This window comes from Thamnophis elegans, chromosome 17 (genome assembly GCF_009769535.1).
Source record: "Thamnophis elegans isolate rThaEle1 chromosome 17, rThaEle1.pri, whole genome shotgun sequence".
Lineage (NCBI taxonomy): Eukaryota > Metazoa > Chordata > Lepidosauria > Squamata > Colubridae > Thamnophis > Thamnophis elegans.
In genome coordinates this window covers 10,179,604-10,196,795 of record NC_045557.1, presented here as the reverse complement: position 1 = coordinate 10,196,795, position 17,192 = coordinate 10,179,604, and the positions used below count along the sequence as shown (strand labels likewise).

The window sequence follows — 17,192 nt, the reverse complement described above, 5'->3', positions numbered from 1 at the left end:
CCAGCATTCGCTGGCTGGGGTATTCTGGGAGTTGAAGTCCGGACATCTTCAAGTTGCCAAGGTTGAGAAACACTGATATAGAGGGAGTGTTTAAATAAGGATATAACTTAGGAGAGTGATATAGAGATAGATTTTTTGGGGGGGAAATAAGACTGTTATGAAAAATATGTACACCGATATGGAAAAGCTGTTACAAGTGTAAATTTGGGGTTTGTTTTTTTAAACGTTGGAAAATGTAATGAAACGCTATTTATTCGGTGGGCCTGAATCAACCAGAAAAATCCAAGCCACTATTTCTACTTGAAAAGTCAGAAACCATCTCACAGCCTTGGTAGAAAGTTCTCTGGGGGAGACGTTTGAGCACTTTAGGGCTGGAAAGGAAGGATTCCTGCATGAGGGCCATCATTCTTCTCCCTCCCTGTGAGCCTGGCCTGCTCATGTCTTCCTCTCAGATTTACAGTCCAACAGGCCTTCAAGACAGCCGAGATCACCCCGAGGACGGTAGAGCCAAGAAAGACAAGTGTGAATCAGAGAGAAAATGACAAGTCCAGGATCCCTCTCCGAGGTTGGTGTGGGTGTGTGTGTGTGTGGCAGGTGAGGCTGAGCTAAGCTGCCAAGATTGTTTTGTTACCTAATGCAAGGTGGGCTGTGGCCCGAGGAGAAAGGACGCAACCACCCTCGGGCGTCACGCCAAGCCTTTCGATCCAACCCCGGGGTAGCTATTCAGGCTGACAAGTTCTGTGAACCTGGCGCAGGAGGTGTTTCTTTTGCAGAATCGAAAGGGAAGATCACCTGGGGCAGAGCAGAAGAAGCTTCTTGGATGAGAAGCGAAATGTCTTCAAAAAGGGGGAAAAAAACCAAGAAAGTCCAGTTGACTTGAAAAAAAAGCACCGTTGGGACAACCAGGACCTGGATGATGGAGAATCTCTACAGACTTTTAGCAATACAATCTGAGATGGATACCCTTTGCATCATTCAGGTGACCCTGAGGACACAGACAAACCTCCCCAATTGGCCTCAACAACCCTCTCAAAGGATGCAAATGACCAGCTGTCTGCAAGGAGGATCAATCCTTCCCTTCCCCACCATCCAGTCAGAGCCGAAGAAGCTTCTTGGAGGAGAAGTGAAATATATTTAAAGAAGACACAAATAAACCTCCAAGTGGCCTCAATGATCCTCTAAAAGGATGCAAATTACCAGCTGCCTGCAAGGAGTATCGACCCTTCCCCACCATCCAGTCAGAGCTGAAGAAGCTTCTTGGATGAGAAGCAAAACGTCTTTAAAGAAGACACAGATAAACCTCCAAGTGGCCTCAATGACCCTCTAAAAGTATGCAAATTACCAGCTGTCTGCAAGGAGGATAAATCCTTCCCTTCCCCACCATCCAAGTCAGAGCTGAAGAAGCTTCTTGGATGAGAAGCCAAACGCCTTCAAAGAGAAGTCAGAAAGTCCAGTTGCCTCCTGAAAAAAGCACCTTTGGGACAACCATGAACTTGGATGATGGGGAACCTCTAGAGATTTGGGGTGGACACCCTTGGAATGGTGTGGTGGGGGTAGGAATGGATTTCCAGAAGGAAAAAATGCAGACTACAGGAACCATTTACGCTTCAGTTTGAAGTATGCAGAGATGCGGCTTACTAACTTTATCGACTGCGGTGATTCCCTTGACATCTGGGGCAAGGAAGGTCATAACGCAGGGACCAAACTCACTTAAGAAAGGTCTCGCTTAACCACAATTTGAGTCTCCCTTGGGGTCGTATTTCGAGGATTACCTGTAATCTGCGCTCTGGCCTGCTCAAGAGACTCTCTCAATCTCTCTAACACGGTATACTCAGCAATATATTCCCACCGGCCTCCGTCAGCGACTGTGCCCTCTGTAATACGAAACTGCCGGAGGGGGAGATCGACCCAGCCTCTTTTAATAGGTGGCAATCATGGGGGTATCTGAGGGAGGGGAGGTGGCCCACGTGCCCCTTCTTCCCAGCGTGCTTCAGGGCCTCAGTATAACCGGGCTCATTAAGGACTTCCAAGTCTTCGCTGCCAGCCTCTTGTCTCATTAAAGTGGAATGGGCTGTCAGCCCCAATATGCAACTAGCTTCATCAGCAGGACCTGGGGAAGGGGAGGGGGAGACGAACAAAGTGGGGGCTGTGGAGGAGAAGCAGAAAGAGGAGGGTACCCGGATCTGCTGCAACAGGGGAAGTGCACAAGGCCTGCACGGAAAAGAGCAATAATAGAGTTGGAAGGGGACTTTGGAGGTCATCCAGTCCAACCCCCTGCTCAGGCAGGAAACCCTATAACATTTCAGACAAGTGTCTCTTCTTGAAAGCCTCCAGTGATGGAGCACCCACAACTTCTGGAGGCAGGTCGTCCCACTGATTAATTGTTCTCATTGTCAGGGAATTTCTCCTTAATTCTAGGGTGCTTCTCTCGTTGATTAGTTTCCACCCATTGCTCCTTGTCCTGCCCTCAGGTGCTTTGCAGAATAGCTTGACTCCTTTGTGGGAGGTTGTCATGCCTTCCAAGTGCTTTGGTAAATAGGTTAGCCCCCTTTTCTTTGGGGCAGCCCCCCAAACATCCCAATGCTGCTATTGTGTCTCCCCTGGTTCTTCTTTTCATTAAACTAGACCTACCCAGTTCCTGCAACCGTTCTTCCTATGTTTTAGCCTCCAGTCCCCTAATCCTCTTTGTTGCTCTTCTCTGCACTCTTTCCAGAGTCTCCACATCTTTTCTTTTAATATCGTGGAGACCAAAACTGGATGAAATATTCCAAGTGTGGCCTTATCAAGGCATTATAAAGTGGTACGAACACTTCAAGTGTTTCCACCCGTTGCTTCTCGTCCTGCCTTCTGGTGCTTTGGGGAATAGCTTCACCCCCCACTTTTTTGTGGCAGCCCCTCAAATATCGGAACACTGCTGTCATGTCATCCCTGGTCCTTTTAGGAGAGTTGGGGTGTCCCAGGTTACCTGATCCCGTTTTGGCAACCTTTTGACAAGCAAAGTCAACGGAGAAGCCAAACTCGCTTAACAGACAAGTTACTAACTTATCCACTGTGGTGATTCACTTAACAACGGTAGCAAGAAAGGTCGTAAAATGAGGTCACGCTCACTTAATAAATGTCTCGCTGAACAACAGAAATCTTGGGTACAATTGGAGTCATAAGTCAAGAGGTATCTGTAAGAGCTTTGGAATTTCAGCACCATGGAGAGGTCTGCCCAACATCCTCCAGGGGAAATGAATATGGTTTTGAAACAGGACTTCCAACAAGCATGGCTTGCTCTCAAGGAAGGCTCTAGCCTAGCACATGTTCCTTAGCAGCTTTAAGATGTGGGGACTTCAACTCCCAGAATTCCCCAGTCAGCAAAGCTGCCAAGGTTGAATCATAAGGGGCCCTTGGAGGTCTTCTAGTCCAGGGGTCCTCAATCTTTCAGACTTCAGGAACCACCACATTCATAATTTTAAATCCCGTGGACCACTAATATGATCCGTCTAATGACCGGCTGGGTGGGCGTGGCAAGGTAGTCATGTGACTGGGTGGGTGTGGCCAACTGGATGTCATTCACGTCAAGGGGCGCCTCGCCAGACTCTACTTACCCCTCCCCTCCCAGCCCTTCCTCGCCTGCCTGCCCAGGCTCCTTAGGGCCCCCACAGAAAGCCGTTGCTGGAGCTAAGCAGCCCCCAGGAGAAAGAGTTGGCAAAACAGCTCAGTTCAAATTGGATCTGACCGAGAAGGAGGCTCAGTAGAAGCACCTCACTGAGGACTACCAACATAGGCTTTATCAAGCAGCGCCTGGAGGCTCAGCAGGCTGAGATAGTCAGCCAGTTCCAGGCCATGATGCAGTCCCATTGGAACGAGGCCCTCCGGTCTTGTTTAGCCTCCAGTCCCCTCATCATCCTGGTTGCTCTTCTCTGCACTTTTCCTAGAGTCTCAACATCTGTTTTATATTGTGGTGACCAAAACTGGATGCAGGACTCCAGGTGTGGCCTTACTAAGGCTTTATGGAGAGGTATTAGTAGCAATAGCAATAGCTGTTAGACTTATATACCGCTTCATAGGGCTTTCAGCCCTCTCTAAGCGGTTTACAGAGTCAGCATATCGCCCCCACAGTCTGGGTCCTCATTTCACCCACCTCGGAAGGATGGAAGGCTGAGTCAACCCTGAGCCGGTGAGATTAGAACCGCTGAACTGCAGATAACAGTCAGCTGAAGTGGCCTGCAGTACTGCACCCTAACCACTGTGCCACCTCGGCTCTTGATCTTGTTTGTATCTCTCTGTTAATGCAGCTTAGGATTTCATTGGCTTTTTTTAGCTGCCGCTGCACACGGCTGGCTCCTATTTAGCTGGTTGTCCACTAAGACTCCAAGATCCCTCTCTCAGTCACTGCTATTAAGCCTAGTTTCACCCAGACTGTATGTGTCCTTTCGGTTTTTCTTGCCTAAGTGTAGGAGTTTACTTTTCTCTACACTGAATTTCGTTTTGTTAGCGAGGGCCCAGGGTTCAAAAGTCTGTCAGGATCCATCTGGATCTTGAGCCTATCTTCTAGGGCAGTGTTTCTCAACCTTGGCAACTTGAAGATGTCAAATTTGAAGATATCAAATTTGGAATAGATGGTATTCCTGGCTTGAGGGTAAATGTAAAACTTCAGGAATAAAGGGTAAAAGTATAATATAGAGCAGTGTTTCTTAACCATGGCAACTTGAAGATGTCCGGACTTCAACTCCCAGAATTCCCCAGCCAGCATTCGCTGGCTGGGGAATTCTGGGAGTTGGAGTCCAGACATCTTCAAGTTGCCAAGGTTGAGAAACACTGTTCTAGGGTGTTGGCTATTCCTGCCAGCTTAGTATCATCTGCAAATTTGATAAGTTCCCCTTCTGTTCCCTCATCTGAGTCGTGCACGAAGATATTGAAGAGTCCTGGGCCCAAGACAGAACCTTGTGGTGCCCCACTGCTTACTCCCCTCCATGTAGATGCAATTACCTGTTGGAGCAGGACGAGGGAGGAGAGTTAAAAATCTCCAGCCTCCATTTCACTTCACTGCATACCTTCTCAACAGATTAAGTTGAATCGCGTTGTAATTAAAAATGAAACCTCCGGGCCGCATTAAAAGGTACCTGTGAATACCGGGTGACAGGCACACTGCCTGAGCAAGGATGCAGGGAACGTTATGCCCGCTTTCCGCACACTCAGCTGAGCCGCCACGTTTTTTTAATTTTCCTGAAAAAGTTCCCTAAAAGGGGTTCAAGGCGCCAGGCTAGAAAACAGGAAGCCGTGAGTTCTAGTCCTGCCTTAGATATGAAAGCCAGCTGGGTGACCTCTGGCCAATCAGCAGGAGACGGTGAGTTTTAGTCTAGGTGCTGGAATAACAGATGGAAGGGACCTTGGAGGTCTTCTAGCCCAACCCCCTGCTCAATCAGGAGACCCTATATCCGTGACGGGGAACCCATCGCATGTGTGCCGGAAGTGGCACGCAGAGCCATCTCTCTGGGCACGCCAACTGGCACCCGTTGCTCCTCCGGGTTCTGGCACGCCGGACAGCTGGTCTTCGCGCACGCGGGAGCACCAGAAAGTGGAAGAGCAGCTCCCTGGTGCACCTGCGTGTCGGAAACCGAAAGACCAGGTGACTGGTGTGTGCATGAACACACCGAAAATTGGAAGCTCAGCTTCTGTGTGCTGGGGAACGGCTCTTCTGGTTCCCGGTGCTCCACCACACACACCTGTTCCCATTTCGGCACTCGGTGCTGAAAAGGTTTGCCAACATTGCCCTGTATCATTTCAGACAAATGGTTATCCAACCTCTTCTTAAAAACTTCCAGTATGGGAACATTCACAACTTCTGGAGGCAGGTAGTTCCACTGATTGATTGTTCTCATTGTCAGGAAATTTCTCCTTAGTTCTAAGTTGCTTCTCTCCTTGATTAGTTTCCACCCATTGCTTCTTGTCCTGCCTTCAGGTTCCTTGGGGAATAGCTTGACTCCCTCTTCTTTGGGGCAACCCTTGAGTTATTGGAACATTGCTATCATGTCTCCCCTAGTCCTTCTTTTCATCAAACTAGACATGCCCAGTTCCTGCAACTGTTCTTCATATGTTTTAGCCTCCAGTCCCCTAATCATCTTCTCTGCATTCTTTCTAGAGTCTCCACATCTTTTCTACATCGTGGCGACCAAAACTGAATGCAGGATTCCAAGTGTGGCCTTACCAAGGCCTGATAGAGTGGTATTAACACTTCCCGTGATCTGGATTCTCTCCCTCTGTTGATGCAGCCTAGAACTGTGTTGGCTTTTTTGGCAGCTGCTGCACACGGCTGGATCCCATTTAAATGGTTGTCCACTAGGACTCCAAGATCCCTCTCGCATGTACAACTGTTGAGTTACTTCTATCGAAATGCAACGGTATAGTAGTGAAAGTGACAGAGTTAGGGATTGTAACCCTCAGATTACTACCTAGCCTATCTTCCACTTCTCCCCACAACCTCTGCCTCATTCAGAAGACGGTTCAGTCAGGGTTGGTCTCCCCACCCATTCGCAATCTCTCAAAACATCTCAGCCTTCCCTTGCCGGCTGTGGTTAAAGTCCACTTTACAACAGGTAGGTAATTATGACGAATATTGTTCCTACTTTAACCTTTAGATTTCAAGCTGGTTCAGTTCTACAGAGGAAGGATTGAGTCTGTCATCTGCACCTCCATCACTGTCTGGTTTGGCTCTGCAACCCAACAAGGCAGACGGAGACTTCAGAGGAGAATCAGGACTGCAGACAAAACCATGGCTGCCAACCTGTCTTCCATTGAGGACCTGCACACTGCAGGAGTCAAAAAGAGGGCTGGGGAAATATCTACAGACCCCTCGCATCCTGGACATCAATTGTTCAACTCCTACCCTCAAAACGGCGCTATAGGGCACTGCACACCAAGACAACTAGACACAAGGACAGTTTTTCCCCGAATGCCATCACTCTGCTAAACAATGAATCCCCACAACACTGTCAAACTATTTACTAAGACTGTATTCCTATTATTTTCTCTTCCTTCCTAGTACCTCTCTCTCCCGACATATGACTATAACCATGTTGCTTGTCTCTTTCAATTTATATTGTTTTTATTTGTTTCCTAGTACGATTTGAACCTTGACTATAACTAAGTGTTGTATCTTTTTACTCTTGATGAATATATTTTATTCCCCTTATGTACAATGAGAGCTTATGTGCACCGAAGACAAATCCCTTGTGTGTCCAATCACACTTGGCCAATAAAGAATAAAAGACTAGAAAAGATTTTCTGGCAACCCCCCTCCCACCCACCCCTCTAATCTCGTTGCTTTGCCGACTGGCAATTTGCACGATGCCACGCGAGTAGAGCAGGCAAAAATATTTCCCCTCGACTCGCTCCCTTAAGCTTTGCTTCAGGTTTGCCATCAAAAAGGATGAGGGGGGGGGGGGTTAAGCAACAGACTCCCCCCCTCCCCACCCGTACAGAAGGGGGGGGTTGGCTTTCCATGAGCTCCGACACAAACTACGGTAATCTGATTCGGACTAATGAACAAGTGCGTCTGTAATTATCTTTCCGGCTCCTCGCTTCTCTCTGATGCATTTCTTTGCTCCGAGAGGACAGGAGGAAAAAAACCCAGAACAAAAGGAAGTTTTTGAAAAGGGGAGAAAGAGGAGGCATCGTACACGCTAAATTACATTTAGAAATTCACAGAAGCTCAACACGTTTACCAATATGCCTTTGGGGAGGAAAATACATTCATAATTAAGGCATAAGTAATATTTTGTTCAAATCACAGAAAGCGCAGAATGGATAGACACCAAAATGGATCACCTCTGCTGTTTTAAAGGTAAAGGTTCCCCTCGCACGTGTGTACTAGTCGCTCCCGACTCTAGGGGGCGCTGCTGCTCTCCGTTTCAAAGCCGAAGAGCCAGCGCTGTCCGAAGACGTCTCCGTGGTCATGTGGCCGGCATGACTCAATGCCGAAGCCGCACGGAACGCTCTTCCCTTCCCACCAAAGGTGGTTCCTGGTTTTCTACTTGCATTTTTTTCACCTGCTTTCGAACTGCTAGGTTGGCAGAAGCTGGGACAAGTCACGGGAGCTCACTCCGTTACGCGGTGCTAGGGATTCGAACCGCCCAACTGCCGACTTTTCTGATCGACAAGCTCAGTGTCTTAGCCACTGAGCCACAGTGCCCCTTTTTCTGCTTTTTTTTCCACCTTTTCTTTTTCTGCTTTCCCAAACCCTTTGTTCTCCACTCTCCTTATTTAGATCCGTAATCGTAAATAAAATAAACTCTGAAAGGTTTTCCTTTGGCTCCCAACAATCTTGCAGTCTCATTGCCGGCAGCCACTTCACCCTGAGATCACTGGCTCCCCAAGGATTTATTTATCCCCAGTAATTTCCAAGCAATTCCCTCCAGGGAATCTCTGCCACCAGATGCCACGGGGTTGAACCCTGCTGCTGACACCCCAAACGCCGATTCTTTCTCTTCCGAAGCTGCATTTAATGCCCAACCTTCTGTTTCTCATTAGCTCTGAATGCTTGCACATCAAGGGGGGAAAAAAGAACGGGGGGGGGGGAGGGAACCCAAATGCAAACATTCATTCAGGCGCGAGCAAGTGAGAAATAAAAGGTCCCGGAACGCAACTAAGCAAACAAGTAAATAAATAACACTCTGAAGGGAAGGATGCTTAAAAGACGTGTTGGGCCAAATGTATAAACATTTTAAATTGTTATTGTTGTTAGAAAGGTGGTGGGGATGGTAATGATGCAAACACATCCAGAATGCAAACCCATGTTGGCTGGCTGAGACGGCACAGATCTTGCGTCTCTCACCATCTGCCCCCGTATTTCTCAACCTTAGCGACTTTAAGAAGGCTAGACTTCAACTCCCAGAATCCCCCAGCCACTATGCTTTAAGAAGGCTGGACGTCAATTCCCAGAATCCCCCAGCCACCATGCTTTAAGAAGGCTGGACTTCAACTCCCAGAATCCCCCAGCCACTATGCTTTAAGAAGGCTGGACGTCAATTCCCAGAATCCCCCAGCCACCATGCTTTAAGGTGGCTGGACTTCAACTCCCAGAATCCCCCAGCCACCATGCTTTAAGGTGGCTGGACTTCAACTCCCAGAATCCCCCAGCCACCATGCTTTAAGGTGGCTGGACTTCAACTCCCAGAATCCCCCAGCCACCATGCTTTAAGAAGGCTGGACGTCAACTCCCAAAATTCCCTACCCAGCCTGAATTTTGGGAGTTGCAGTTCTCACTTCTTAAAGTTGCAGTGAGGTTGAGAAAAATACCCAGTTACTCTTCCTTGCATTTCTGCCTTCTGAAGTTTTTAATCCCACCTTCTCTCTCTCTCTCTCCCTCCCTCCCTTCCCCACTCTCTCTCTCTCTCCCCTCCCCCCCTCTCTCTTTCTAGATACATTTATCACATGAATCTCAGCCTCCCCCTTTGACAAACCTGTTGGTCTTCAGCCACTGCGCAGCTCAACGCTCCCGAGACTTCCAGCGGCCCGACTCCCCACGGGGGTGGGTGGGGGGAGGATGAGCGTAAGAGGAAAGGGAAATTGGGTGGGACTCCCAATGTGAGGTTGCCCACTTCCTGGCTGTTTCCTTCAAGGCTCGGCCCACAAGGGCATCCAGAGGTGGCCTGTGGCATGAGTTGGTAGCCTTTTTTTGGTATTTTTACAAGCAGCGCAGCCCAAATATCCTTTGGAGTGGAAGCAGGGGAGGGGGGGGGTTAACCCATGTACCTTTTCTACCCTCCCCCTCCTCCCCCCAGGAGACCTGCAGTCTCGGCAGGCAGAACAAGTCAGATCAAAGAGACGCCCCTGAGAAAACCTCCCTGTGCAGAACTTCGAGCCTGCAGCCGCATTTTAGCAAGGATCCATTGTAGGGATCTGGTTGAGAATCATCCCCGTTCTCCTCGAGCTCCGATTAAAGGCTGGGCAGAAAGACTCAAAGGGGTAGGGGCCAGGGATGGGATTCAAACGTTTTAGCAAACGGTTCTCTGCCCGGTTGCAGGGTGGGTGTGGCCATGGTGGGCGTGGTCTCCTGCACCACGGCTCTGGAGGTGTTCGTCGAGCATTCGGGAGGGTGCAAACGCCCCCCCCCCCCCTTGGGCTCTCAAGGCCCTCCGGAGGCCGGAAACAGACCCATTTCCGAACTTCCGGGAGGCCCGTTGTTCGCCCTCCCGAAGCCTCCACGCGGGCCCTGCACTTACCTGGCATCCAAAACAGGCCGCGTGGAGAGTCCTGGGAGGGGAGGGGCGGGCGTGGCCAGCCTGTCCTTGCAACTACTGGTTCATCCAAACCGGTCTGAACCGGCTGATCCTCCCCCTCCCCACAAACCCCTTGCCAGGTCTGTGTTGCTGTGGTCGCTCCCCTCAATGTCCACCCTCCCTCCCAACTCTCCGGCTACTCACGGTCATTGCACACCGGGCCGCCGTAGGAGGTCATGGTACAGTCACACGTGTAGCCGTCCCATTGCTGAAGGCAGACGCCCTGGTTGGCGCAGGAGTCCTCCGTACAGGTGGTGCTGGGGCCTGGGGAGCAAGGAGGAGGAGGAGGCAGAGTCAGTGGACGGTTCCAAGCCAGGGTACTATGATCAGGACAGAGCAGCAACCAGGGAGGCCCTTGCAAGCATCCCCCGAGAATTATAATTTCCAGGAGATGCCAACTTGTTTTGGAAAATCTGGGGCCCATTGAGCTGTATTGGGAGGGGGCAAAGACAGGGGGTGGGGTTCACACAACCTGGAACACTAAAGCTGAGTTCTCAATCTTGGCTGCTTGAAGAGGGGTGGCCTTCAACTCACAGAATTCCCCAGTCAGCATGGGTGGGGGCGGTGCTCATCTCCCTTTCGAAGCTGAAGAGCCAGCGCTGTCCGAAGACGTCTCCGTGGTCATGTGGCCGGCATGACTAAACGCCAAAGGCGCACGGAACACTGTTCCCTTCCCACCAAAGGTGGTTCCTATTTTCCTACTTGCATTTTTTACGGGCTTTCGAACTGCTAGGTTGGCAAAAGCTGGGACAAGTCGACGGGAGCTCACTCCGTTACGCGGCGCTAGGGATTCGAACCGCCAAACTGCCGACCTTTCAGATCAACAAGCTCAGTGTCTTAGCCCCTGAGCCACTGCATCCCCTATCCCAAATATTGGGATAAGGGAACCTTAATGTCCTCACCTGCGTTTGAGCTGTGCATAGATGGCTACCTAACATAGCACTTAAGCCGGCTCTTCTTGGCTTAATCATGGCTTACCGATTGAACTAATTGGCTGGGATGGCACGGATGGATACACCGTACTCTGAAGTTGTTAATTCAAATTAGGTGGGTTTCAAGTGGCAGGCAAGGCCAGCTCTATCCCACTTAGCGTGTTGTCTAAGCCGACGCCAGAAAGGGAGGACAAAGGATGATTACAAGCAGCCACCCAAATTAGAGCTCTCTTCACAAAAGACCCCGGAGGCCTCATTCACAAGACATGCAAGGCCCAGGTCACTGGCTGACTTCGTGTCACAGCTTAATTCCCAGGATGGATGGATGGATGGATGGAAGCAAGCAACCGAGGAAGGAAGGAAGCAAGGAAGGGAGGAAAGAGAAAGGAGGAGGGAGGGAGGAAGCAAAACTAGAAAGAATGGAGGAGGAAGGAAATGGAGGGAGGGAGGAAAGCAACAGAAGGCAAGAAGGGAGGAAGGAAATGGAGGAAGGAGAGGGAGGGAGGAAAAGAGGAAAGGGAAAGAGGAAGGGAGGGGGCAAAACAGGAAGGAATGGAGGTGGAAGGAAATGGAAGGAGGAAAGAGAAATCAAGGGCGAGAAGGAAGGAAGAAAATGCAGGGAGGAAGGAAATGGAGGAAGAAGGAGAGGGAGGGAGCAAGACAGGAAAGGAGAGAGGAAGGAAGAAATAGAGGGCGAGAAGGAAGGAAGAAAATGCAGGAAGGAAGAGAAGGGAGGAAGGAAATGGGGGAAGGGAGGAAGGAGAGGGAGGGAGGGAGGAAAAGAGGAAAGGGAAAGAGGAAGGGATGGAGGTGGAAGGAAATGGAGGGAGGGAAGAGAAATCGAGGGCGAGAAGGAAGGAAGAAAATGCAGGGAGGAAGGGAAGGGAGGAAGGAAATGAAGGAAAGGAGGAAAGAGGGAAAGAAAGAAGGAAGGAAATAGAGGTGCTCTGCTACCTTCTCAAGGCCAATCTCCCTGGCCACAGATGGGAACCGGCTATCTTGAGCAGGCGTCCTTTCTTGAGGGGGGGGAGAGGGGAGGGGTCCCAGAGCTTCAGCGTCTGAACAGGCTCTTTGGGGTTGAAAAGATCAAAGCGGCCAGGGTCCATTTCTGCAGGGGGGACGGGCATCGGGTCCCCCTCCTGCTCCATATTCCTGCCCTTTGGCCCTTCCTCCCTCTGCCTGTACCGCTGGGTCTGTGACCCCAGCCAAGGCGGACCACCCACCCCTTCGCCCGCTCACCGTCACAGCCCCTCTCGACGTGCCCAATCCGGTGCAGGGCGTCGGCGATGAGGTCTGGGAGTCGGCCGTTGAGGTCCACGGAGGCCAAGCAGCCCTGGAAACCGTCCCGAGAGGCAACCAGTTTGGGCAGGTTGTTGAACATGCTCTTGCTCAAGCCTCCTATGTACAGCTCCCCTGCAAGGCCCAAGAGAGGAGCGTTAGCGGCCCTGGCGCCCCTCCCGCCGTTTGAGGGGGGGAGAAAGGCTGGGGCTCCCCTTCTTTCAGACACGGAAGGGGGTCCTGGAGGAGGGAAAGGCCCTCGGAGGAGAGTCGCTGGGAGTCGGATGGCAGAGACCTTTGATGAACTATTTGTCTATCTATGCTGTCCCTCTGTCCTCTGTGTGCTGTGCCTCTATCTCCACCTCTATCTATCTATCTATCTATCATCTATCATCTATCTATCTTATAATCTGTCTACCTACCTACATATCTATCATCTGTCTGCCAATCTTCTATCTCTGTCTGTCTTCTGCCTCTCTATTGTCCATTGTATCTGTCTATCTATCCACCTATCTGTCATCTACCTATCACTTATATCTATCTATCTATCTATTATCTATCTATCTATCTATCTATCTATCTATCTATCTATCTATCTATCTATCTATCTATCCATCCATCCATCCATCCATCCATCTATCTATCACTTATCTCTATCTATTGTCTCTACCACTCATCTGTCTCTATCTCTGTCTATCTATCACTTATATCTATCTATCTATTATCTATCTATCTATCTATCTATCTATCTATCTATCTATCTATCTATCTATCATCTATCTATCTATCTATCTATCTATCTGTTATCTCTGTTGTCTCTATCACTCATCTATCTTTATCTCTGTCTATCTATCACTTTATCTATCTATCTATCTATCTATCTATCTATCTATCTATCACTTATCTCTATCTATCGTCTCTACCACTCATCTGTCTCTATCTCTGTCTATCTATCACTTTATGTATCTATCTATCTATCTCTATCTATCTATCTATCTATCTATCTATCTATCACTTATCTCTATCTATCGTCTCTACCACTCATCTGTCTCTATCTCTATCTATCACTTATATCTATCTATCTATCTATTATCTATCTATCTATCTATCTATCTATCTATCTATCTATCTATTATCTATCTATCTATCTATCTATCTATCTATCTATCTATCTATCTATCTATCTATTTATCTATCTGTTATCTCTGTTGTCTCTATCACTCATCTATCTTTATCTCTGTCTATCTATCACTTTATCTATCTATCTATCTATCTATCTATCTATCTATCTATCTATCTATCTATCTATCTATCACTTATCTATCTATCGTCTCTACCACTCATCTGTCTCTATCTCTGTCTATCTATCACTTTATGTATCTATCTATCTATCTATCTATCTATCTATCTATCTCTATCTATCTATCTATCTATCTATCTATCTATCTATCTATCTATCTATCACTTATCTCTATCTATCGTCTCTACCACAACTGTCTCTATCTCTGTCTATCTATCACTTATCTCTATCTATCTATCTATCTATCTATCTATCTATCTATCTATCTATCTATCTATCTATCTATCTATCATCTATCTGTTATCTCTGTTGTCTATCACTCATCTATCTTTGTCTATCTATCACTTATCTCTATCTATCTATCTATCTGTCTATCTATCTATCTATCTATCTATCTATCATCTATCTGTTATCTCTGTTGTCTATCACTCATCTATCTTTATCTCTGTCTATCTATCACTTTATCTATCTATCTATCTATCTATCTATCACTTATCTCTATCTATCTATTATCTATCTATCTATCTATCTATCTATCTATCTATCTATCTATCTATCTATCTATCTATCTATCCATCCATCCATCCATCTATCACTTATCTCTATCTATCGTCTCTACCACTCATCTGTCTCTTTCTCTGTCTATCTATCACTTATCTCTATCTATCTATCTATCTATCTATCTATCTATCTATCTATCTATCTATCTATCTATCTATCTATCTATCTATCCATCCATCCATCCATCTATCTATCACTTATCTCTATCTATCTATCTATCTATCTATCTATCTATCTATCTATCTATCTATCTATCTGTTATCTGTATTGTCTCTATCACTCATCTATCTTTAACTCTGTATCTATCACTCTATCTATCTATCTATCTATCTATCTATCTCTTATCATCTCTATCACTCATCTGTCTCTATCTCTGTCTATCTATCTATCATCCATCCATCCATCCATCCATCCATCCATCCATCCATCCATCCATCTATCTATCTATCTATCAATCTATTATCAGTTATCTCTATCTATCTCTATCACTCATCTGTCTATTCCTGTCTATCTATCACTTATCTCTATCTGTTTTTATCCTTACATGCCTCCGGACTTGAGCTGGGTGGCCGTAAAAGTCTTCTTAAATAAATACAAGCCAGTTTTACTTTTATTGCTACAGCTCCCGTGACAGATTTTACAAGTCTGGATGTAACTAACTCCTTTGGGTGAACTAAAAAGGTAAAGGTTCCTCTCACACATGCAGTATGTGCTGATCATTCCCGACTCTAGGGGGCGCTGCTCATCTCTGCTTCAAAGCCGAAGAGCCAGCGCTGTCCAAAGACGTCTCCATGGTCATGTGGCCGGCATGACTCAACGCCAAAGGCGCACGGAACGCTGTTCCCTTCCCACCAAAAGTGGTTCCTATTTTTCTACTTGCATTTTTTACTTGCTTTCGAACTGCTAGGTTGGCAGAAGCTGGGACAAGTCACGGGAGCTCACTCCGTTATGCGGCACTAGGGATTTGAACCGCCAAACTGCTGACCTTTCTGATCGACAAGCTCAGCGTCTTAGCCCCTAAGCGTCCCTTAGGGTGAACTAAAGAGAGGCTTTTATCTGAGGCTTTTTGTCAAGTTAATGTCTTGGCTTGAGTTCAAGTCCCACTTATGTGGCCATTGCAGAACGTACAGCCTCTCAGGTTCTTAGCCTGGTGCCTTTGACCACTACACCACGCTGCTTCTCCATTTTGAACCTGACCAGCATCTAAAGCCGCATTTTCCCAGCCTTCCCTCCTTGCAAGAGTTCAGATGGATTTCTGCAGAATTCACAGCGAATGACTTGGACTGGTTCTCTTGGGTCAGATTGGCTAGCACGGGGATGGGAGACCTAGGGGAGATCCTGGGATTGGAGACCAGGCAGACAAATCCAAAAATAGCCCTAGAAGATCATGGCAAAGAAAACTACAGGAAGCCCCCCAAGGGCCCACACTCAACCCAAAGACTTTACGGGTCGTCCTTGACTAATGACCAAATTGAGCTCAAGATTTCCATTGCTAAGCGAAACATTTAAGTGTGGAGGTTTTTTTTTGCCCCATTTTACAGTCTTTCTCGCAGCAGTTAGTAGGTGAATCACTGCCTGTTGTTAAGTTAGTAATATGGTTGTTAAGTGAATCTTCTTTCCCCATGCTTGGTCAGAAGGTCGCAAAAGGCGATCACATGACCCCGGGACACTGCAGCCGTCAGAAGAACACGCCAGTTGCCAAGCTTTCGAATCCTGGTCATGTGACCGTGGGAAGGCTGCAACGGTCGTAGTGTGACCAACGGTAATAAGTCCCTTTTTTTGAGTGCCATTGTAACTTTGCACAAATACCATATTGTTCGGAGTATAAGACGCACCTTTCCCCCCCTCCCATAAAAGAGGGTGAAAACTTGGGTGCGTCTTATACACTGAATCTAGCCCCACCCACCCACCGCCCCCATCCTTTGGCCTCTGCCTCCCAGCAATTTGCCTCCTTGCAGCAAAAGTGCAATAGGCTACAGCAATCCCTGCAGCCGGAAACAGCTGATGCAGTGCTGCAGGCCACTTCAGCTGACTGTTATCTGCAGTTCAGCGGTTCTAATCTCACCGGCTCAAGGTTGACTCAGCCTTCCATCCTTCCGAGGTGGGTGAAATGAGGACCCAGACTGTGGGGGCGATATGCTGACTCTGTAAACCGCTTAGAGAGGGCTGAAAGCCCTATGAAGCGGTATATAAGTCTAACTGCTATTGCTATTGCTATGATCAGGAGAAACTGAAAGTGAAACTTGCTCTTTGCTCCACCAGGCAAATTGCTGGGAGGCAGAAGCAGATTTTTTTTTCTTGTGCTAATCAGGCTGTTTGCTGCAAGGAGGTAAGTCAGTAACTTCAAATGCCTATAGAATGTTCAAATTATTAGACTTATTTCTTAAAGACTGTTTATTGTTGTTCTAGACAGCTTAATGAAATGAAGAAGCTTTTTAAAATAAATGCTCGATCTGAAGAGAGGCCCAGTGCTCTTGTATCTTCCTTTAAATAGCAGAGAATAATTTATACTTCCAGAAAGCCACTTCAATTTTAACAGCATCTGTACAAGTATAGTCTGAAATGTAACACAGCAAACAGCGTATATTGTCTGCACTGTTTGCTGTTTGCTGCAAGGAGGCAAATTGCTAGGAAGCAGAGGCAGATATTTTCCCCTTGTTTTCCCTCCCCAAAAGCTAGGTGCGTCTTATACTTCGGAGCATCTTATACTCTGAAAAATACGGTAAATGGTTATCTTGTGGTTGGCCGCCAACCCCTCCAGCAAACAAATCGGAGGAGGTGAAAGAGATGTGGGAGTCGGGGTCAGCATCAGGGCAACCTGGGGGCTCCGAGAGGGATGAGGGAACGGAGCTG

At 47.7% G+C, this 17,192-nt stretch overlaps 1 protein-coding gene across 1 annotated transcript in view; it reads right to left on the bottom strand.

Annotated features, from left to right (window-relative positions):
* The window catches only part of LOC116520166 (neurexin-2-like), a 181,670-nt gene that overhangs the window by 144,173 nt on the left and 20,305 nt on the right, over nucleotides 1-17,192 (bottom strand). The window contains exons 6-8 of the mRNA XM_032234317.1: nucleotides 12,440-12,613; nucleotides 10,413-10,532; nucleotides 1,968-2,110 (exon numbers count right to left, since the gene is read on the bottom strand). Coding sequence (XP_032090208.1) covers nucleotides 1,968-2,110; nucleotides 10,413-10,532; nucleotides 12,440-12,613 — 437 coding nt within the window. The remainder of the gene's footprint in view (nucleotides 1-1,967; nucleotides 2,111-10,412; nucleotides 10,533-12,439; nucleotides 12,614-17,192) is intronic.